Source organism: Vicia villosa, linkage group LG6 (assembly GCF_029867415.1).
Source record: "Vicia villosa cultivar HV-30 ecotype Madison, WI linkage group LG6, Vvil1.0, whole genome shotgun sequence".
Classification (NCBI taxonomy): Eukaryota; Viridiplantae; Streptophyta; class Magnoliopsida; order Fabales; family Fabaceae; genus Vicia; species Vicia villosa.
The window spans coordinates 124,952,185-124,972,003 of NC_081185.1; the positions used below are offsets into that span (position 1 = coordinate 124,952,185).

Genomic DNA, 19,819 nt, shown 5'->3' on the forward strand with positions numbered 1-19,819 from the left:
ATGAGTGACCAAAAAATGAGTAGACCTAGTATGGTGGATAACATTCTCCCATCTGTTTCTGAGAGCCCAAGGAACAATATGGGGTTTGGAAAAAGCGAGAACAACTAGAGTGGAATCAGTTTCGAGCCAAAGGTTATTCCAGTTTTTCTGCTTAGCAATCTCAATAGCTAAAATGGCTCCATATAACTCTGCTAGAAAAGCGTTACCTGGACCGAGAAATTTGGAGAAAAGGAAGACATGGTGAAAAGGAAGAAAAGTACATATATTTTGATTGAAATGAAAAATTAAAAAACAACAAAATTATCATACAACAAAATTAATAAAAGAGGAAGAGTTAGAAACTCTATCAAAGCATACTCGCTCTGTTGATATAAATGTTTGATCTCATACTTTTAAATTTGTTTAATTCATAAAAGATTACGAGTCTTCCGATAGATGATAATTCATCTTGACAATTAAAAAAAATTCAAATTATTTGTCATTCTCAAATTATAGATTGGAGATGTTCGATTATTTGTGTCACATACATGTATGTTTGATTGTAGCAAATGATAAAGATAAGAATATCGTACCTACAAGGAGTGAAATTGTTACTTAGATTGATTTAGTAATTAACTATCCTTGAGATTAAGCACGAGCAAGAGAGGAATAATAGTTTATGGTGTCAAGTTTAGTATCAAGTAAAATAGATCTTAAAATAGTGCAAATAGAATTGGAAATATATCATGAGTGGTTGAGTTGGGCTACGATCCATTAATATCAAAGAAGTGAATATGTGTTATGATGTGTTGTGTCGTGACAGGCGAGGTCAGAGTGATCTTGTGGTGTATTTCTACAACATCAAAACATGCATAAAAGGACAAGAGAACAAATCTTTGAGCCTCACTTATACCCTATCATACATCTGTATATAAATCCTAAAATCCTCAATAGTTGCAGCTCATTATCTCTAAGTGAGCTAGGTGAGTGAATATCTCTATCCTACTCGTTTCAACCATTTTTATTATGAAATTCACTCGTTATTGAATCTCTCACAACAATAAGCTTTTATTTATTCCTAAGTTGATCCCTGAAAGAAACAGATTTATAAACATGTTAACACATAATAAAACAAGTCACTAAACCACACATCATTTAACATAGAATCAACTTAATATTAACTTCACATTACTCAAATACAAAAGATTTAGCCCATAATTAACAGAGTACAAACTACAAGCATGGATCTCAGAAGGAACATCCTTAAACAAATAATGAAAAAGAGATATAAACCTAAGATAGACTTGAGAACTCCTTGAGATGGATAATCTTCAAGAGATAACTCCAGTCGTGCCAAAGCTCAGCAGCTGGTACAAGATTAGGTGAGAAGAAGAAAAACTTTTGCTACTCTCCACTTCCCTTACACTTAATAACTTATGTATTTTCTCTTGAAATTGATGAACTCTCTTCTCATTCTCCTCAAGGTTCTATTTAACACAAATTGCAATATGATTAGGAATAAATTTTTCAATGTTTTTAATCGAAGAAAGCAATATATTATAGAATATTTTCTTTTATTGACAATATAAGGGAGTTATTCCGAAATATAACAATGTTTTCTTTTATCATTCAAAATATAACAAAAACATTATCATTATGGGAGATAGATTGCAAGAATAGAAAAATTATAATATATATAAGGAGGGATATTCTTACTCCAAGAGTAAGTGTAGAATATTTAGTACTCTAAATCTTAACCATTGATTCTCATTAATCTAACGATTTTATTTAATTTTTTATATAGAAAAATATTTCCAAAAATAATTAGATTAAATGATCAATTAAAACCGTTAGATTAATGAAAATCAATAATTAAAATCTAGAGTAACTCTTGTACACTTACTCATGGAGTAAGAATATCCATCCTCTCTCTCTCTCTCTCCATATATATATATATATATATATATATATATATATATATATATATATATATATATATATATATATATATATATATATATATAATCTCAACAATATTTTTTCTTAATTTAACTATCCACGTGTTTTTCTAGAGAGAAGTACGAACCTCTCTCTCTAAGAAAACTTATTGTGTTCCTATCCCCCAAATCTAGGGTTTGTGGCGGCTACCCCCAGATCGCTTTCTGGTTTTTCTACCACTGTGGGTGGTCTCTTTTGGTTCTATATCTCTCTCGTCTTGTGTACGAGTTGGTGCTTTTCTCAATCATGGACAAGTGGAAGAACATACCGCTTACAAAGGAAGAGGAGGAAGGGATTACTGCAGCGGCGAAGGAGGTCAGTGGTGAGGAGGTTTTTCAGAGGACTCTAGCGGGCAGACTTTGGACAACAACTGGCTTTAACTCCAGAGCTTTCACAACAACAATCATTGGAGCTTGGAAACTGAAGAATGGGGTGGAAGTGCAAGAGTTAAACAAAAATCTTTTTCTCTTCAGGTTTGCAACAAAAAGGGAAATGGAGTGGGTTCTCCGAAGCGGCCCATGGAGCTTTGATAGGCATCTCCTAGTGTTGGATAGAGTCTCCGGTGAAGAACAACCTTCGAATCTTAACATGCATTTTGGGACTTTCTGGACTCGAGTCTATGACCTTCCACTGATGCTACGATCTGAGACAATGGCGCGGAAGCTTGGGCAGATCTTAGGTACTTTTGAGGAAATAGACATGAAAGAGGGTAACAGAAGTGGGAGATTTCTCAGGATTCGGGTTACAATTGATTTGAACAACCCACTCAAGAGGGGGAAAGTGGTTCGATTTAAGGACAAAACACACAGGGTGCATTTCAAATACGAGAGGCTCCCTACTTTCTGCTTCATCTGCGGAAGGATTGGCCATCAACTCAAAGACTGTGAAGCCTTGGGAGATTTGAGTGAAGATGGCTTTGAAGATCTCGACGAACAAGAGTTGTCCCATGGAATGTGGTTGAGAGCGTCCCCACTGCCAAAAGTCTTTGAAGACCAGAAGTCCAAGGAAGGAAGTTCAGGAACGTGTAGTAGAAGCTTGTTCCAAGTTTCTTCAAGCCAAAGCAGATGCAGCACGAACGGGAAGGAGAAAGAAAAAGATGATGAGGAGATTGAAGTGACACAGATGAGGAATCCACTAAGCAAAGAAAAGGAGAAGAAAGGAGTTAATGAAGGGGAGAAGGAAAAGGATAACCAAGCGATAGAGAATGTTGCAGAATCTTTGGGAGCAGTTATAATTTCAGAATCAGACAAGCTCAACCCCCAACAACCAACAGCAGCAATGGCCAAAAAGAAGAAGTGGAGTAGGAAGAAACCAGAAAAGAAGATAGTGGGGGGAAGTGAAAGTAGAGAAGCAACAGATCAAGGAAAAAGACAACTTGTAGAAGTGCCAATCAAGGAAGTCTCAACTGAAGAGATTGGCCAATTAAGCAAGAAAAGGAGGCAGCCGGAGGGAGGAGAAACAATTAACATCTTTGTACCAGAGGTGGTGTTGGAAACCCAACACCGCCTACCCCAATGAAACTCATAAGCTGGAACTGCAGGGGGTTGGGGAATCCCCGTGCAGTTCGAGCCTTGTTAAGGCTCATCCGCATTGAAAATCCCGACGGTGTGTTCTTGATGGAAACTAGGTTGAAGACTCAAGAGGCACAAAGAATAAAGATGAAGACAGGTTTTGATTGCTTCCACTCTATCAGTTGTAGAGGAAATGGTAGGGATCGAGCTGGGGGACTGATGTTCCTTTGGAATGACAGTATGCAGGTTTCTTTGACATCCTACTCTTTAAACCATATATGTGGGACTGTTAAAGATGGTGATACAAATCAATCTTGGGGTATTGTGGGGATCTATGGTTTTCTTGAGGAACACAACAAAAGGAATACCTGGAAACTACTTCAAGACGTAGCGCAGGATATGGGAGATTGCTGGATCTGTTTCGGTGACTTTAACGATATTTTACAGGAAGGTGAAAAAGCTGGGGGCAACAACAGGACTGTTAGCCAACTAAGTTGGGGTCGACAAGCTATTGATCAATGCGGACTGCAAGACTTGGGCTATGAAGGGATCCCATTCACATGGTCAAATGGTAGAGCTGAAGGGGAAAATATTAAGTGTCGATTGGACAGAGCCTTGGCCACAACCCTCTTCGTTCAGCGTTTTTCTCCTATTAAGGTTCTTCATCTCCCTAGATATGGTTCAGACCATGCGGCCATTAGAATTGACTTGGAAGTAATACAGGAAAGTGCCAAGCACAACAAGTTTTTGTTCCGGTTTGAAGAAGCATGGTCACACGATGGAAGATGCGAGAGGGCAGTGCGACAGTGCTGGAACAACGTTAGTGGAGGCATAATAGACAAGATCAAGGAGCTGCAGAGCTTAGGGGATACTTTCAAGGAGTACAGATCTAGTGCGATTAGAAAGGAAATTATAAGAATTGAGGACAAATTAAAGAAAGAAGATAACTGGTCTAGTAGTTTGGAGGATATCAGAAAGTATAAGGCTCTTGACAAGCAACGCAACAATCTGCTCCAAACTGAAGAAGTAATCTGGAGACAACGAAGCAGGGCGGTTTGGATGAAGGCTGGAGATAAAAACACGAAGTTCTTTCATGGTAAAGCGACGCAGCGACGAAAGTGCAATCAAATCCTCAAACTGAAAGATGAAAATGGCGTGTGGAGACGAGGAAGCAATAATTGTGAAAATTTGTTCTTACAGTATTTTGGGGAGTTGTTTGCCACATCCAATCCCCAAAATATTGATGATATATGTGAGGTTGTAAAACAGAAACTATCCCCAGAACATACAAACCTCTGTGCAGCTGAGTATGATGGAAACGAAGTGGAACTTGCGCTTCAGCAAATGCACCCCTTAAAGGCCCCAGGCCCCGACGGTCTTCCGGCACTTTTCTACCAAAAGTTCTGGCCAATTGTTGGAAGTGATATCAAGGCTTTGGTTCTGGATATCCTTAACAGAAACAGGTACCCTTCTGAAGTAAACAAAACCTTCATCGCACTCATACCCAAAGTCAAAAATCCCAGCTCACCAAAAGACTTCAGACCAATCAGCTTATGTAATGTCCTCATGAAGTTAGTAACAAAGACAATAGCAAACAGAATTAAGAAAGTCCTCCCCGAGACGATTGATGCAGAACAAAGCGCTTTTGTTAATGGAAGACTCATAACCGACAATGCCCTCATCGCTCTTGAATGCTTCCACTGGATGAAAAAGAAAACAAAAGGGAAGAAAGGCGTTATGGCTCTGAAGTTAGACATGTCAAAAGCATACGATCGAATGGAGTGGGGATTCGTGATTGGCGTTCTGCAAGCTATGGGTTTTCCGGAGGTGATGGTGAACCTAATTGCTCGCTGTATCAAGACCGTTAGTTACCAGGCCCTCATAAATGGTCAACCGAGCAATGTTTTTTTTCCGGAAAGGGGGCTCCGTCATGGAGACCCCCTCTCCCCTTACTTGTTTGTTCTGTGTGCAGATGTTCTTTCGGGCCTTTTAAAGAAGGAAGGAGAAGCAAAGAAGATCCATGGCATCCAGGTGGCGAGGAAAGCTCCAATCATTACGCATCTTCTTTTCGCCGATGACAACCTCCTTTTCTCTCGAGCCTCAAAACAGGAAGCTGACACCATAATGGAGATCTTGAAAAAGTATCAAATAGCTTCAGGGCAGATGGTCAACCTTGAGAAGTCGGAAGTCTCATTTAGTCGAAATGTGGCGGAGAATGATATAGAAACAATCCAGAATAGGATGGGAGTAAAGACTGTTGAGGCACACTCAAGATACTTGGGCCTTCCCGCAATTTTCGGAAGATCAAAGAAGACCATTTTCTCGCAAGTTATTGACAGGGTGTGGAAGAAAGTAAAAGGGTGGAAGGAAAAGGTTCTATCTAGAGCTGGAAAGGAAGTCCTCATAAAAGCGGTAGCTCAAGCGATACCGACATATGTGATGAGCTGTTTCAGACTCCCCGATTGCTGCTGCAAGGAAATCGAAGCTATTATGGCAAGATTCTGGTGGGGTTCATCCAAGGAGGAGGGCAAGATTCACTGGTTAAGATGGTCTAAGATGGCAAAGTCAAAAGGTGAAGGAGGAATGGGTTTTCGAGGGATCAACGATTTCAATTTGAGCCTTCTAGGTAAGCATTACTGGAGACTGTCTACAGGAGGAGATTCTTTGTTAGGAAGAGTCTTTAAGAGTAGGTACTACCCACGAACACCCATTAAAGAGGCCAAGATTGGTTATGCTCCGAGCTATACATGGCGAAGCATATTAGAATCCAGGGATATCGTTGAGTACGGTTCAGGATGGAGGATTGGAAACGGCAGAAAGGTTCGTATTTGGAAAGACAATTGGATCCCCACAGGTTATGGCATCAAAACTGCTGGCCCTGTAAAGGAAATTCACGAGGAGGCATTGGTTTGTGATCTCATTGAACCTGATACAGGATGTTGGAACCAGAGGCTCCTAAGTACATGTTTTTGTCCTTTGACTCAATCTCAAATCATGAACATCCCTTTGTCCTGGAGTCAACCTGATGATAAGTATGTATGGCACTATGAGAAGGATGGAGTTTATACTGTCAAATCAGCATACCACCTCCTTAGAAGAAGAAAAGAGAATCTGGTACCTGGCCCGTCAAGGAGAGTTAACGATAAGCTTTGGAAATCTCTATGGAGTGCTCCGATTCACACCAGAGTGAAAAATTTCCTTTGGAGAGTGACAAAGAACATCCTACCCGTCAGAGCAAACCTTGTTCAGAAAGGAATTCAGACCTCACCGGAGTGCCCTCTATGCCACGACAGTCCAGAAACAATTGAGCACTTATTCCTGCAATGCGAAGCGTCCAAACAGGTTTGGTTCTGCTCCCCTCTTGGCCTCCGCGAAATTCCATCTACTGATTTTAACTACTGGTTGGAAATGTGGCTGAATGTCAAAGACAAACTTGCATCCCAATTGATTTGTGTCACTGCCTGGAAAATCTGGGGCGCTAGAAATAAGGCCCTCTTTGAAGATCATGGTTTTAATCCGCATACTGTGGCAGAAGAGGCCAAAGATTGGACAGATGAATTTAATGCTGTAAATCAGGGACAGCAGAGGAGGAGGAACGGAATGCCGCCTGTCGTTGACACGGGGGGCCTTGGCAATGTTAACATCATTCATGTTGATGCTGGCTGCTTTACGGATGGATCTATCGCAATGGGATGTGTCATTCAAAGCCATGATGGGGTTATTAATCTCTCTACTAGCAACAAGATGCAAATTTCTGTAGGTCCTGTGGTGGCAGAGACGCTGGCTATCCGGTGGGCTTTGAAGATTGCGGAGCAACTAAACCTCAAGCGGGTGTTATTGCATTCGGACGCCTTGACGGTTATTGACAGCCTCAATGGAATTTCTGTAGTAGCTGATATTGAGCCTCTTGTGGCTGACTGTATTGATTTAGCTGTTAAATGTCAAGTCTTATCTTTTGTTTTTATTAGCAGGGACCATAACCAAGCTGCTCACAACCTTGTTGCCTTGGGCCACAGGTTTGGTGCAAGACTTTGGAATGGTTTTGTACCCTCTGTATCTGATGCCATTGCTGTTTCAGACTCTGTGGCTTAATTAATGAATGAGTCTTGTTATCAAAATATATATATATATATATATATATATATATATATATATATATATATATATATATATATATATATATATATATATATATATATATATATATATATATATATATATATATATCATTATGTGAGATAGATTGCATGTACAGAAAAATTATAGTGTATATATATATATACACACACATAGACGCGCACACACACAAACAAACAAACAACTATTTTGGTGCACGGAAATAAATTTTTTATGTCGATGTTAATCTATATAGGTGCGCGTAAATATTTTTAATATGAAGATCACTTCAATATTTAAATTTTGTTTTAACATTTAGGTACATGCATCGTTTCTTTTAGAAATAAATGAGATCTTTATGATTTATGTATAGTACATAATTTTGGTATCAAGCAAATATGGTTGAAACATAGATAAAAAATTGGTTAAGAGACTCTAATAAAATTTGTTTTCTAGCGCCATATATCTAATCTTAAGTATTTATGAATTGTGTTTTTTCTTATTTAGTATTCTATTTTTTATTCATTATTAATTATTTTTGTGTTCATGAGGTGATTATTGGAAATTGGTTATCATTTGTCTTCAGCAGAGTAACGTAATTGTGCTATGTTCCTTAGACAAAGAGTTTGATTCAAGGATGAAACATATATGTGTAGATTTTATTTGACTTTGTAATTAGCGTGTAATATTTAATTTTTTTTAAATGTATAGAGTCGTGGACAGATCTAATATCTTGAAAAGACTTAGAAAAAAGAAAATTTTATATCCCTAAAATAAGTATATTATTTGTGACATTCATTTATCTACAATTACATGTATTTTTTATATAAAATTTATTTGTAGAAGAGACGACTAGAAGCATACGAGTGTGAATTGTTTTGTCATGAAACACGTGATAAACATTGTCTCTGCCGACATTGTTTATTCTTAGAAGCATGTAATATATATTTAAAATTATATGTCAATTATTTTTACCGCATAATATTTTGTTATTATTTCTAATAAAGTGATTTATTATATTCCCTTCAACTTATAGATGTTTAACGATGAGACACCATTCACATGAGAAAACTTAAAAGACATCCATGTTGAACATCTTGCTTCAATAAAATTTATAAGCCACGTCGACATTGATTTTATAATGTGTGCAAAATTAGTTTTGATGTAAATAATGTATAATTTTATTTTGCATTTTGGCTTAAGATACATGCCATTTTGGTGCATATATGATGCATAGTTTTGTTCCACATTTAAGTGTAGACTTTTGTCATTTGTTATAGTAAAAATGTAGTCTACAAAATATAGGTTATAATGAAATTATATATATATATATATATATATATATATATATATATATATATATATATATATATATATATATATATATATATATATATATATAAACAATGAAATTTTTTTATGGTTGAATCTCGCAACTATGTTGAAATGTTATCTCATACCTATCCCTTTGGTTAAACGTAATAACTGTGAAGAAAAGTCGAAGCGCTAAAATAGAAAAATAATTTTGCTGAGAATCTAATGATGACCAAAGTAACTTTTCCCCTCAATTCGCAAGCCCCGCTGTGGAGAAAAGTGGCGCCTTATTCAATTTTCCATCTTAGTCATTTGTCTGAAGAGAAAAATAACGTAGTTTTTATGATATTGTTCGTTATCAAGAACAATTAATCATAATAAAATCCTTTTCTTAATCAAGATGATATATATTTTTTATAATAATGTATCACACAGAAAATAATGGTTGAGACATTAATGTAGAGATGAACAAGATCTTAAACCACTTCTTGTGAAAAACGATACCGGAATCCCAAAGTATACAAGGTTTCTTTCGGTAAGAAACCGACAAGGGTAAGAAAAAGTAGGGAAACAATAAGAACAATAAGGATTGGTTATAACTACTATTCTTTCCTTTCTTTTGAAATAAGATTACAAGTGTTATAAGAATAACAAATAACCCTCTCACCATAAATTAAAATTTGCTGTGTGCAATGATATGAGACTAGTATGCTATTTATAATAAATCTAACATACTAAACTAATGAGCTTTTTCATAAATACCATTACAAGACAACTTGGGGTATAAGTTAACTTAAACAATTAAACATAACAAACAAACCTAATTCAAAATACTAATAACCCTAACATTTCGACACCCACATACTAGAACACACTTCAACTATAGTATGTAGGCCTTCGACATATTCTCTATCAAAACAGAAAACTAGTCTTCGATCCATTAGAATTCGATCCAATACTCACACCACTTTTTAACTCAATGAAATGTTGGGGTGCCCATTATTTATTTCTTTAATTATTTGTTTTTATCTAAGACCATTGGCATGCGAAAGTTTTCTCCCATATATCAAAGATATGAAAACTTTCTCTTTTAATTTGTTTAAACCATTTCGAGTTACTTTAAACTTAGTAGGTCTTTATATTTTTACACAAAAGTCATATGTTGAATGAAATATGAATGAAACATAAGGGGAGTAATATTGGTGGTCCCACAAATTGGTACAAAAAATTCACCTATTTGACGTATTGAATATAACAGAGCCCATTGTTTGTATGGAAACCGACCACACAAATATCTAGCTAGTAGTAACCTAATAAAATTAAATAGTACACATGATTATAACCTTTTGCTTATATTATTTTGCTTTAAAGTTTAGACCATCTTTACTCCGTCGCAATTTTTGCAGTTTCAAATATAGTGGCTTAGGTTTAATTAATTATTGCAACTTGATCCTTATAAAGCTACAATAAAGTGCATGCATTACGCATATATGTTGTTCCCAAATCTAAACCATCTGATTTGACCTACTTAATTTAGGAAAGTCGTGCAGTTTGTGAGTGGTGCATTGGTATAGTATGTAAAGATTAACAAAAGTTTAATAATTAAACGCCAATTTGGATTTGTTTTGAATGTATTGCCGAAACTCAAAAAAAGTATTAGCACTAATTAATAATGGCTGCTTAAATTCAAATAACTTCATGATTCCAACTTGTGCTTTATGAATATACATCCATGCCAAATGAAAATAATGAAAATAATATTGTGAAAAGTGGTTTCTGTATTTATAAAAATAAAAATAAAATAATAGGTAGTTTTGAATTTAAAAGTCAAGTCTCTATAAGTGAAAACTATACCACTAAAACTGTTGAATTGTGGTAAAGAAATTGTATCTTAAAAATCGGATGAAAGAAAAGATTTAATGCCTAATTCCAAAATTTAAGTCTACTTTCTTAAATTTATCATACTTTAACCTAAACTATGTCACAACTCACAACCTATAAAACCTTAATTTTATAAACTATTTGAAAAAATTCATGTTAATTGAGTGTTACCTCTTATAAGTTGAGTGAATATTTATGAAGAAAAAAAAGTTGAGTAGATATAAACATAATCGATGTCTTCTGACTTATTCCTGTTGAGGTGTAACAATGGAAGTTGGACTTAAACATGAACGTGCAAGTACTCTAGTAAGTAATGTCGAACTTGAATATTATCATCAAAACAAGTAGAATTGCTATAATTTTTTTCCGTAGAATCTCAATAGTCAAATTTGTTCTTTGAGGACAGGAAAATATTCCAATTTGGGGTGTTTATGACAATTATCCGATACATGTTTTTTTAGCATATTTTACATTAACTTTGAGTGCTTTTATTAATCACTTACAAATTGCTAAACCTCTAGATGATCATTTAGTCAAGGAAAATTATTTTAAAATTGATAATGAATATCCATTTCATGCTAATAAAGATAAACTTGCTCACAAAACTTGTAATCATATCCCAAAATTAGGAATTCCTATTTGAGTTGATGTGTGATATTAGTGGAGAGGTTCTTAGTTAAAAGTTTTGGGCTCAATATGAGCGTAGAATGACCAAGAAGAGGGAGAGTGAATAGTTTCTCTAAAAAAAAAAATTCAAAAGTTTTCTCAAAAATTAGAGTTTAAAATGTACGTACTAGAGCGGAAATTTAAAAGCGTTTTACAAAATAAATTATGCATTTGAATTATGTAAAAATGAATTCAGTATTGATAGAATGATAATGAATTAATTAAAAAAAATAATATGGTAATTAATATAATTTGAACCAAACAAGACGTTTGAACAGAACTCGATAATTAATAGAACAATCTACAATTACAAATTTTTGGAATCGCAACTAAAAAATTGTATACTAGACTAGATATAACATAGACTTGAGCTTAAACATTAAATCACTCAAAAAAATGTATACTAGACTAGATATAACATAGACTTGAGCTTAAACATTAAATCACTATAAGAAACAAACCAAATCAAATGCAATACAATAAAAGCAATTAAATCCTAAGAACATGCAAACTATGCAATAATTAAAAAAGTAAAAGACATAGAAAATATACACTAGATTTATTCTGGTTCAATGTGTCATCCTCGTTTGCACCTAGTCTAGTCTCCAATGGCAAGATAACTAAAATATGCTAGTCTTCCACTATTTTGAAATTTACAAATATCTTTTGATACAACAGATAAATAAACTAACTAAAAACTTAAAGTCAATTGTTAAGCAACACAAATCTAAATCTTGATTCTACTTCTGTGGTACATAGCTTAGGTGATTACGAATCCTCCAAGATCTTCACTCGACTTTGATTCAGTTCACTTTCTGATAATCAAAACACTCTAAAATTATATCCGCATCAATCTTCATTGAATCCTACTAGAATTCTCCTATCCGAGTTTTTGAACAACCAAAAGAACTAGATAATTTTAGTGACAATAAACAAAACCTCAATATAACTAATATTTACCTAATATTTTTTTGTGCATAGAGAAGATTATATATTTTATTAATATAAATGATCCATGTCGTAAATCGGGATAAAACTTTATTGTTGTATTAATAGAAATGATATTGTTTTCATTTTAAGACTTTAGAGGAGGCTTACTAAAAAAATAATAATGCTAAAGTTAAGAGAAAGCCAAAAGTGGAAACCAACATTGAGAGGTATGTTAAAGTATGTTATATATTTAATTATATATGTAAGTTACTTTCTTTATGTGCATAGACTTTCAACCGCAGATATATATTTCATACTATAAACTATTAAAAATCATATAATGTTCCATAAGCACGAGAAATATTATCTTAGTAATAGACACACGTTCTTTTAAATTATAGTGATTGATCGATCTATACAGCCTAGATTGCACAAACAACATAAGCTCATAATAATTTCTCACCTAAAAAAGCAAAATTGCAAAGCTCTTCCGTGTAGCTAAGTGCATGCACCTCTTTTGATTTCGAAAAATATAGAATCAAGAAGGCAACTAAAACCAAAGCCAAAGCTCTTGTCAATCTCGACTCCAACCTAAAGTTCCACTATTAAAAATATGGCTTAAATGCACTTTTAGTCCTTCTATTTTGATGTTTTTAACTTTTTAGTCCCCAAACTAAAAAAGCCAAGTTTTAGGTCCCCCATTTTCAATTTTGGTGAATATTTGAAGGTCCCTCATCACTTAAGTGCAATTTTAATGACATGACAACTAATATTTGGTCCAGTCACTTGCCACATCACTATTTTTATTTTAAACTCAATTATTAATTCTTAACTTAATATTTAATATTTTCATAAAACATTTTATGTTATTTTATGGATTAAATTCATCAGTTGCCCTATCCTTAAACACCTTTGTCTTCCTCATTTGTTTAGTTAACCAAGTTCAGCTCCGTTCTGCATCCACGTTGCTCCGTTCTCTTAGTTTCAGCTCTTAACCAAGTTCAGCTCCGTTATGCATCCACCTTCGATTTGCATTTCATTGCAATGTCAGAAAAGTTTCCAGTTCCACTTTCATCAAAGTTGAAAGAAGATGAAAAGTTTTGCTTCTGGTACGTATTTCTACATCTTTGTATGTGGTCCCAATGTATTTTATACTGTCTGTGGTCCCAACTATTCGAAACCCTAATTTTATATGTTTGTATTGATTTGATTGTGGTCCCTACGAGTGAAAACGAAAAGTTGTTTAATCTAAAACCCTAACCCTAAAATTTGTCTTATTCAGGCCAGCTATTGCCCAAAAAGTTAGGCTAAGAATTCACCAACGTGGTAAACTTGTGCACAATCCTGTTAAATGGTACCTAGATGGGGTTGTAACAGAATTGAATTGGGCATGGGATGTTGATTATATATCATACATAGAACTAGAGAAATTGATTCATGAGGAGGATATACAAGTCTAAAGTGTATTTGGTATGTGAATCCTAGGTTTAGTTTTGCTAGGGTCTGACAGCTATAGAAAATGATACGGATGTACTAAGGTTTATCAAGGATGTTGAGGGATTTGATATTGTGAATGTATATGTCGAGCATGCTATTGATATACCTGAAATAGTTGATGCGGGTGTAGAAATGGATGAGGATGGTACTAATGTAAATGTTGAGGGTGAGAAAAGTGTTGAAGGAGTGGAAAATGCTGAAGGTGCTACATATGCTGAGGGTCATGATAATGTTGAGGTAGAGGAAAATGCTGAAGGAGTGGATAATGCTGCAGGTGAGAAAAATGCTGATGGTGAGGATGATGTTGGGGTAGAGGATAATGCTGAGGGTGAGAACATGAATGATGCTGATGACAATATTGATGGTGGTACAGATGATGATGACTTTGTGCCTGATTATGATGAAGAGTTTGTAGAACTGGATTGGACTACAGTGTTACCTACAGATACATCAGTAATGCCAAATGAGAATGTTGTGGATGAGGACTCAAATCAGCTATACACTCCACCTGGTAGTGAAGATGAAGAAGAGTATGAACATTTTCCACATTTCCAAAGTTGTGAAGATAAAAAGTTCAAGTTAGGGTTGGTGTTTAACAACAAGGATATCATTAAGGATACTGTCAAAGAGTATGCAATGGTTAACAACAAAAATGTGTACTTCAAAAAAATGATGCAAAAAGGATGGTGGTCAATTATGAAGAAGGCTGCAATTATCATTTGAGGTTTAGTAAGAGGGCTGGAAATCAGTTTTGGCAAATCACCTCCTTGTATGAAGAACATGCTTGTGCTAGGACTGCCTATAACAGGAAATCAAAGACTGGATGGTTGGCAAAGCAGTTTGTCCACATTCTTAGACATACTCCTTATATGAAACCAGCTGGGTTGATAGCTATATCAATTGAAAGATGAGGTGTGAAGCTGTCAACAGACCAGGCATATAGAGCTAAGAGAAAAGCTGTGGAATTGTTACAAGGTGCTGGGAGGGATCAGTTCACACATCTAAGGAGCTATGCACAAGAACTCTTGAATTCTAACCCCAACAGCAATGTTATTTTAAAGTGTAGTGATTCAACTAATGGACCTGTATTTGAAAGAGTATGTCTGTTTAAATGCATGTAAAGTTGCATTTGCAAAATTCTGTAGACCTTTAATAGGTCTGGATGCATGCTTTTTGAAAGGTGACTATGGTGGACAATTGTTGGCAGCAGTTGGGAGTGATGGGAATAACCAAATATTTCCCATTGTATATGCTGTTGTAGAAGCTGAGACTAAGGATTCTTGGGAATGGTTCATAAATCTTCTCCTTGAAGACTTGCAGTCAGTTAACAAGGTTTCATATGCCTTTATCTCAGATCAACAAAAGGTAATTATTGTATGCATATCTATTTAACTTATGTTAATTGTGGTCTTTTAACTGTGACTTTGATTTATGCATACATTTTCAGGGACTTGTACCAGCTGTTCAAGGAATAAGTGAACATGTTAAGCAAAGGTTGTGTGTAAAGCATCTATACGGAAATTGGAAGAAGAAATATTCAGGGTTGGTTTTGAAGGAGGTCTTTTGGAGTGCAGCAAGGGCTACTACCATCCCAGAATGGGAGAGAGCAATGATTAGGCTTAAAGCATTAAATGAAGAGGCTTGGAAAGAAGTTAAGGAAATGCCTGCAAAATTTTGGTCTAGATCACACTGCAAGACACATGTTTAGTGTGATATTCAAGTTAATAATTGGTGTGAGGCATTTAACAGAGCTATTTTGGAACACAGGGACAAACCAATTATAAGCTTGTTAGAGGGAATTAAACAAGACATCACCAAGAGGATTACAAGTCACATGGAAATGATGCAAAAGTACAGTGGAGTGATATGCCCTAATATCCAAGTTATTATTGAAAAGAACAAGAAGAATGCTCATGGATGGACTCCTACTTGGCATGGTGTTGATGACATGGCAATATTTGGAGTAACTAATGGGAGAGACACTTTCTGTATCAATCTCAAAGAGGGAACATGTTCATGCAGGAAATGGATGTTGAATGGGATTCCTTGCAGCCATGCAATCTCATGTATGTGGGAAATGAAGAAATCTCCAGAAGATTATGTTGATGATTATTACAAGTAAGAGTTTTAAATGTTTTATATAATTGTTATTAGAAATATGTAACTGATATTAATCAAGTGTTATGGCTGTTATTTGCAGGACTGCTAAATATTTGGAGTGTTATGGCAACATCATATATCCAACTAATGGACCACAGTTGTGGCCTGTTATGGATGGAGAAGTTGCAGTCAACCCACCCTTGATGAGAAGGGCTATTGGGCGCCCAAAAAAGATGAGGAACAAGTCAAATGATGAGCCAAGAAACCCTAATGTGCTGCCAAGGACTTTGTCAACAGTCTCATGCAGGAAATGTGGAGCTGTTGGGCATAGCATAAGAAGTTGCAAGGGTAAAAGAGCTGCAGATAGATCTATACCTGTTGGTGGAAACAAGAAGGCAAAAACTATAAAGGCTAAAGGAAAGGCTACTGCAAAGGTTAAGGATGCTAAGAGTAAAGGAGAGGCTGCTGCAAAGGTTAAGGCTACTAGGAGTAAAGGAAAGGCTACTACAAAGGTTAAGGCTACTAAGGCTGCAAAGACTAAGACAAATGCATCTGAGATTGCTTCATCATCCCAGGGTCCACCTGCAACACAACCCACTCAAGAATAGTTATAGGATTCAAGTTTATATGATGTTTATGTATGCTTTGGCAAGGTCATGAACAAGTTTCTGTTATGTTTATTTTGTTGTGCTATTTTGTTATGTATGCTTTGGAAAGGTCATGAACAAGTTTTTGTTATGTCATGAACAAGTTATGTATTCTATGAAACACAACTTCAATTAAAACACAAGTTTACATTAGATTTCATGGGAGACATAATCCATTACAATTGACAACAAATAACAAGTTACAACTGAACTGAACTAACAACACAAGTAAAATCACATGCTCTAAAATCACATAAATCCTACTTTATTACATTTAGCATCACAAGTCCTACTGCCATAACAAATGTCATTGAAACTGAGAATTTCATCAGTAAGTTCATTGCATTCAACTTCATCTTCACTTCTGCTACTTTAGTATTAGCTTCATCCAATCTAGCCCTTTCTTGATCCAATTTTTTCTGCAGTGAATAAATAATTTCCTTGGCCCTTGATGAGAGTTCATCGTCGTACCAAACAAAGTGGCTACACCTTTTATGGCCATGTACCTGCAAATAACACATATATAGAATCACAAATTCGTTCTGCTACATACTTATGAGATAAAAATGCAAACTTTCAGTTACAACAACCATGACATTACCTTGTACATCCCACACCCAAAAAAACGTCTGTCTGGGTTCGAATCAGTCCATGAGGTCATCAATGGAGCTTCAAGCCCACACCTGCACTGGCTTCGAAACTGACATGAACGTGTAGCCCCGATACTACTCGCCTTCGTGCATTGAGACATCTCTGGAAAACGAAAACGAAAGAATAAGAAAAGGCGAAGAAGGATGAAGAAGAAGACTTCGCCCCAGGTCATGTACGCTTGCGTTGAAGGATGAAGATGGAGACTTTGCCCTAATTCCTGTACTCTTGCGTTGAGGAGGATGAAGAAGACAACCTAATATTTAAAGAGTCAATTTAATCCATAATATAAAATAAAATGTTTTATGAAAATATTAAATATTAAGTTAAGAATTAAAAATTGAATTTAAAATAAAAATAGTGATGTGGCAAGTGACTGGACCAAATATTAGTTGTCATGTCATTAAAATTGTACTTAAGTGATGAGGGACCTTAAAATATTCACCAAAATTGAAAATGGGGACCTAAAACTTGGCTTTTTTAGGTTGGGGACTAAAAAGTTAAAAACATCAAAATAGGGGGACTAAAAGTGCATTTAAGCCTAAAAATATCTAGTGGTGCTTAAAACATAAGCCGTTTGAGAAGGTACAAAGAAAAAGAGAATTTATTTATTGATCCCCCTAGGGGGTGACCCTCAGCAAAATTCCCAACTTGCCCCTGCTTCGGAGATGCATCTCTGAAGTAATTTTTTTTAGATTTTCCAAGATTTCGGAGATGCATTTCCGAAAAAAATCCCAAAAATTGGGATTTTGATCAATTCGGAGATGCATCTCCGAAAAAACTTCCAAAAAGATTTTTTTGGATATGCATATCCGATAAAATTCCAAAAATTAATATTTTTGGGATATTAATTAATTCACATATCATAAATTTGATATGATTTATGAGTTATAGATAATTAATATTTATATATTTCTATTCTGATTCATATTTTAAAATTTAAAAATAATTTCAATTACAAAAAATTAAAATGATTCCAATTATTAAAATGTAGTTATAAATAATTCCAATTCATGTTTCTACAGTTGATAATAATAATGAAATAAATCAAGTTAGAATAATGATAATAATAATAATGATAAAAAAATCATTTTTCATAATTAATTATGATAAAAAAATCATTTTTCATAATTAATTATGATAAAATATCATTTTTCATTTAGTTAAAAAAATTAAAAGAAGATTTTGTCTTAATTTTATTTAGTGAATAAATTTTATATTTAATTTTATATAATTCAAAATTTACTTATGAAATTAGAATGTTTTTAATTTATATAAGTTAGTAAAATAATTTTTAACTTTAAAATTGTTTAGGAAATTTTGTTTATAAAATAATTTTTTATAACTATAAAATTGTTTTTGAAAATTAATTTATAAAATGATTTATCATAAGAAAAATAGAAAATAAATATCTTTATTATTATTATTATTAATTTTTTATATGAAAATAAAATGTTAATTTAAATATTTATTAGGTTAATATTATTATTACATCTTGATTATAATGATATATTTTTAATAAAATATTTTAATTAATATTATTAATTATACTATTAATTGTATTGATTCACCTTGATTTTAATTTTTTAATGATTATTGAATTTTTTCGGATATGCATATCCAAAACATTCCACGAACAAAAATTGGAATATTTCGGATATGCATCTCCGAAGACACCCCCTCTCTCTCAAAAAAAGAGTTGATTTCGGAAATGCATCTCCGAAAAACACCTTTTTTTTGTGTTTTCGAAATACATCTCCGAAAACACCATTTTTTGGTGTTTTCGGAAGTGCACTTCCGAAATCAATTTTTTTTCATAAAAAAAGTGATTTCGGAGATGCATTTCCCAAATATAGAGGCATTCTGAAAATTTCGCCGCGGGTGACCAAGAAGATTAGGGGGTCAATAAAGAAATTCTCAAGAAAAAAGGCCTACAAAACAGATTGGAAAAAGTTCTGACATACATATCCATGCACCTTTTGTAGATTTTAAATTGTATTGCTTAATTTAATTTTGTAGCATGGTGGTAAAAGGATTCTAATATGTTGTAAATTTTTTTAGCAAAATTTTGAGGAAATTGGTTGAAAAGTTAAGATTAATGATATTGAAATGTTGAAGATGTTGAAGTTCAAATAAAATAGAGGATTAAGACCTGAATTAGCTAGATTGGAGACATAAGAAAATCAAGAAAAAAAGATTACATTGCTTAGAATAGTGCATTTAACTGAGTAAATTTATGTGATATTCTTATTGTAACCAAACAACTCTGTATAAAAAATCAGAAATAGTGGAAGAAAATTTACGATGGTTTAATATTTTTCCTAAAACTTCAATTTTTAATATTTTTTTCTCGAGTATAACGAAAGTTTCAAGTTTCAAGTCATGATCATAGTCCATAATATCATGTTTTTAATATTAATTTATGTTGTTTTAAGTACTTTTACTAGTTAAGGTATTTCTATTTTTGTAGGTTCTAATATAGATTCAGAAGAATCGTGGACAAGACTAATTTAAGTAAAAATACATTCAAAC

At 34.2% G+C, this 19,819-nt stretch overlaps 4 protein-coding genes across 4 annotated transcripts in view; 3 read left to right on the plus strand and 1 right to left on the minus strand.

The window, feature by feature from the left end:
* LOC131609863 (uncharacterized) overlaps positions 1-19,819 on the plus strand; it is a 77,592-nt gene that overhangs the window by 37,605 nt on the left and 20,168 nt on the right. The window lies entirely within an intron of this gene.
* Positions 2,224-3,495, plus strand: LOC131614600 (uncharacterized). Its single transcript, XM_058886164.1, has one exon. It carries the CDS (start codon positions 2,224-2,226, stop codon positions 3,493-3,495), a length of 1,272 nt encoding a protein of 423 aa, XP_058742147.1.
* On the plus strand, positions 14,970-16,600 carry LOC131614601 (uncharacterized). Its single transcript, XM_058886165.1, has 4 exons — positions 14,970-15,257; positions 15,340-15,569; positions 15,660-16,010; positions 16,093-16,600. The coding sequence occupies exons 1-4, from the start codon at positions 14,970-14,972 to the stop codon at positions 16,598-16,600; spliced, it is 1,377 nt and encodes a 458-aa protein (XP_058742148.1).
* On the minus strand, positions 16,900-17,390 carry LOC131614602 (uncharacterized). The gene is made up of 2 exons (XM_058886166.1): positions 17,241-17,390; positions 16,900-17,145 (listed from the first exon to the last, which is right to left on the minus strand). The coding sequence occupies exons 1-2, from the start codon at positions 17,388-17,390 to the stop codon at positions 16,900-16,902; spliced, it is 396 nt and encodes a 131-aa protein (XP_058742149.1).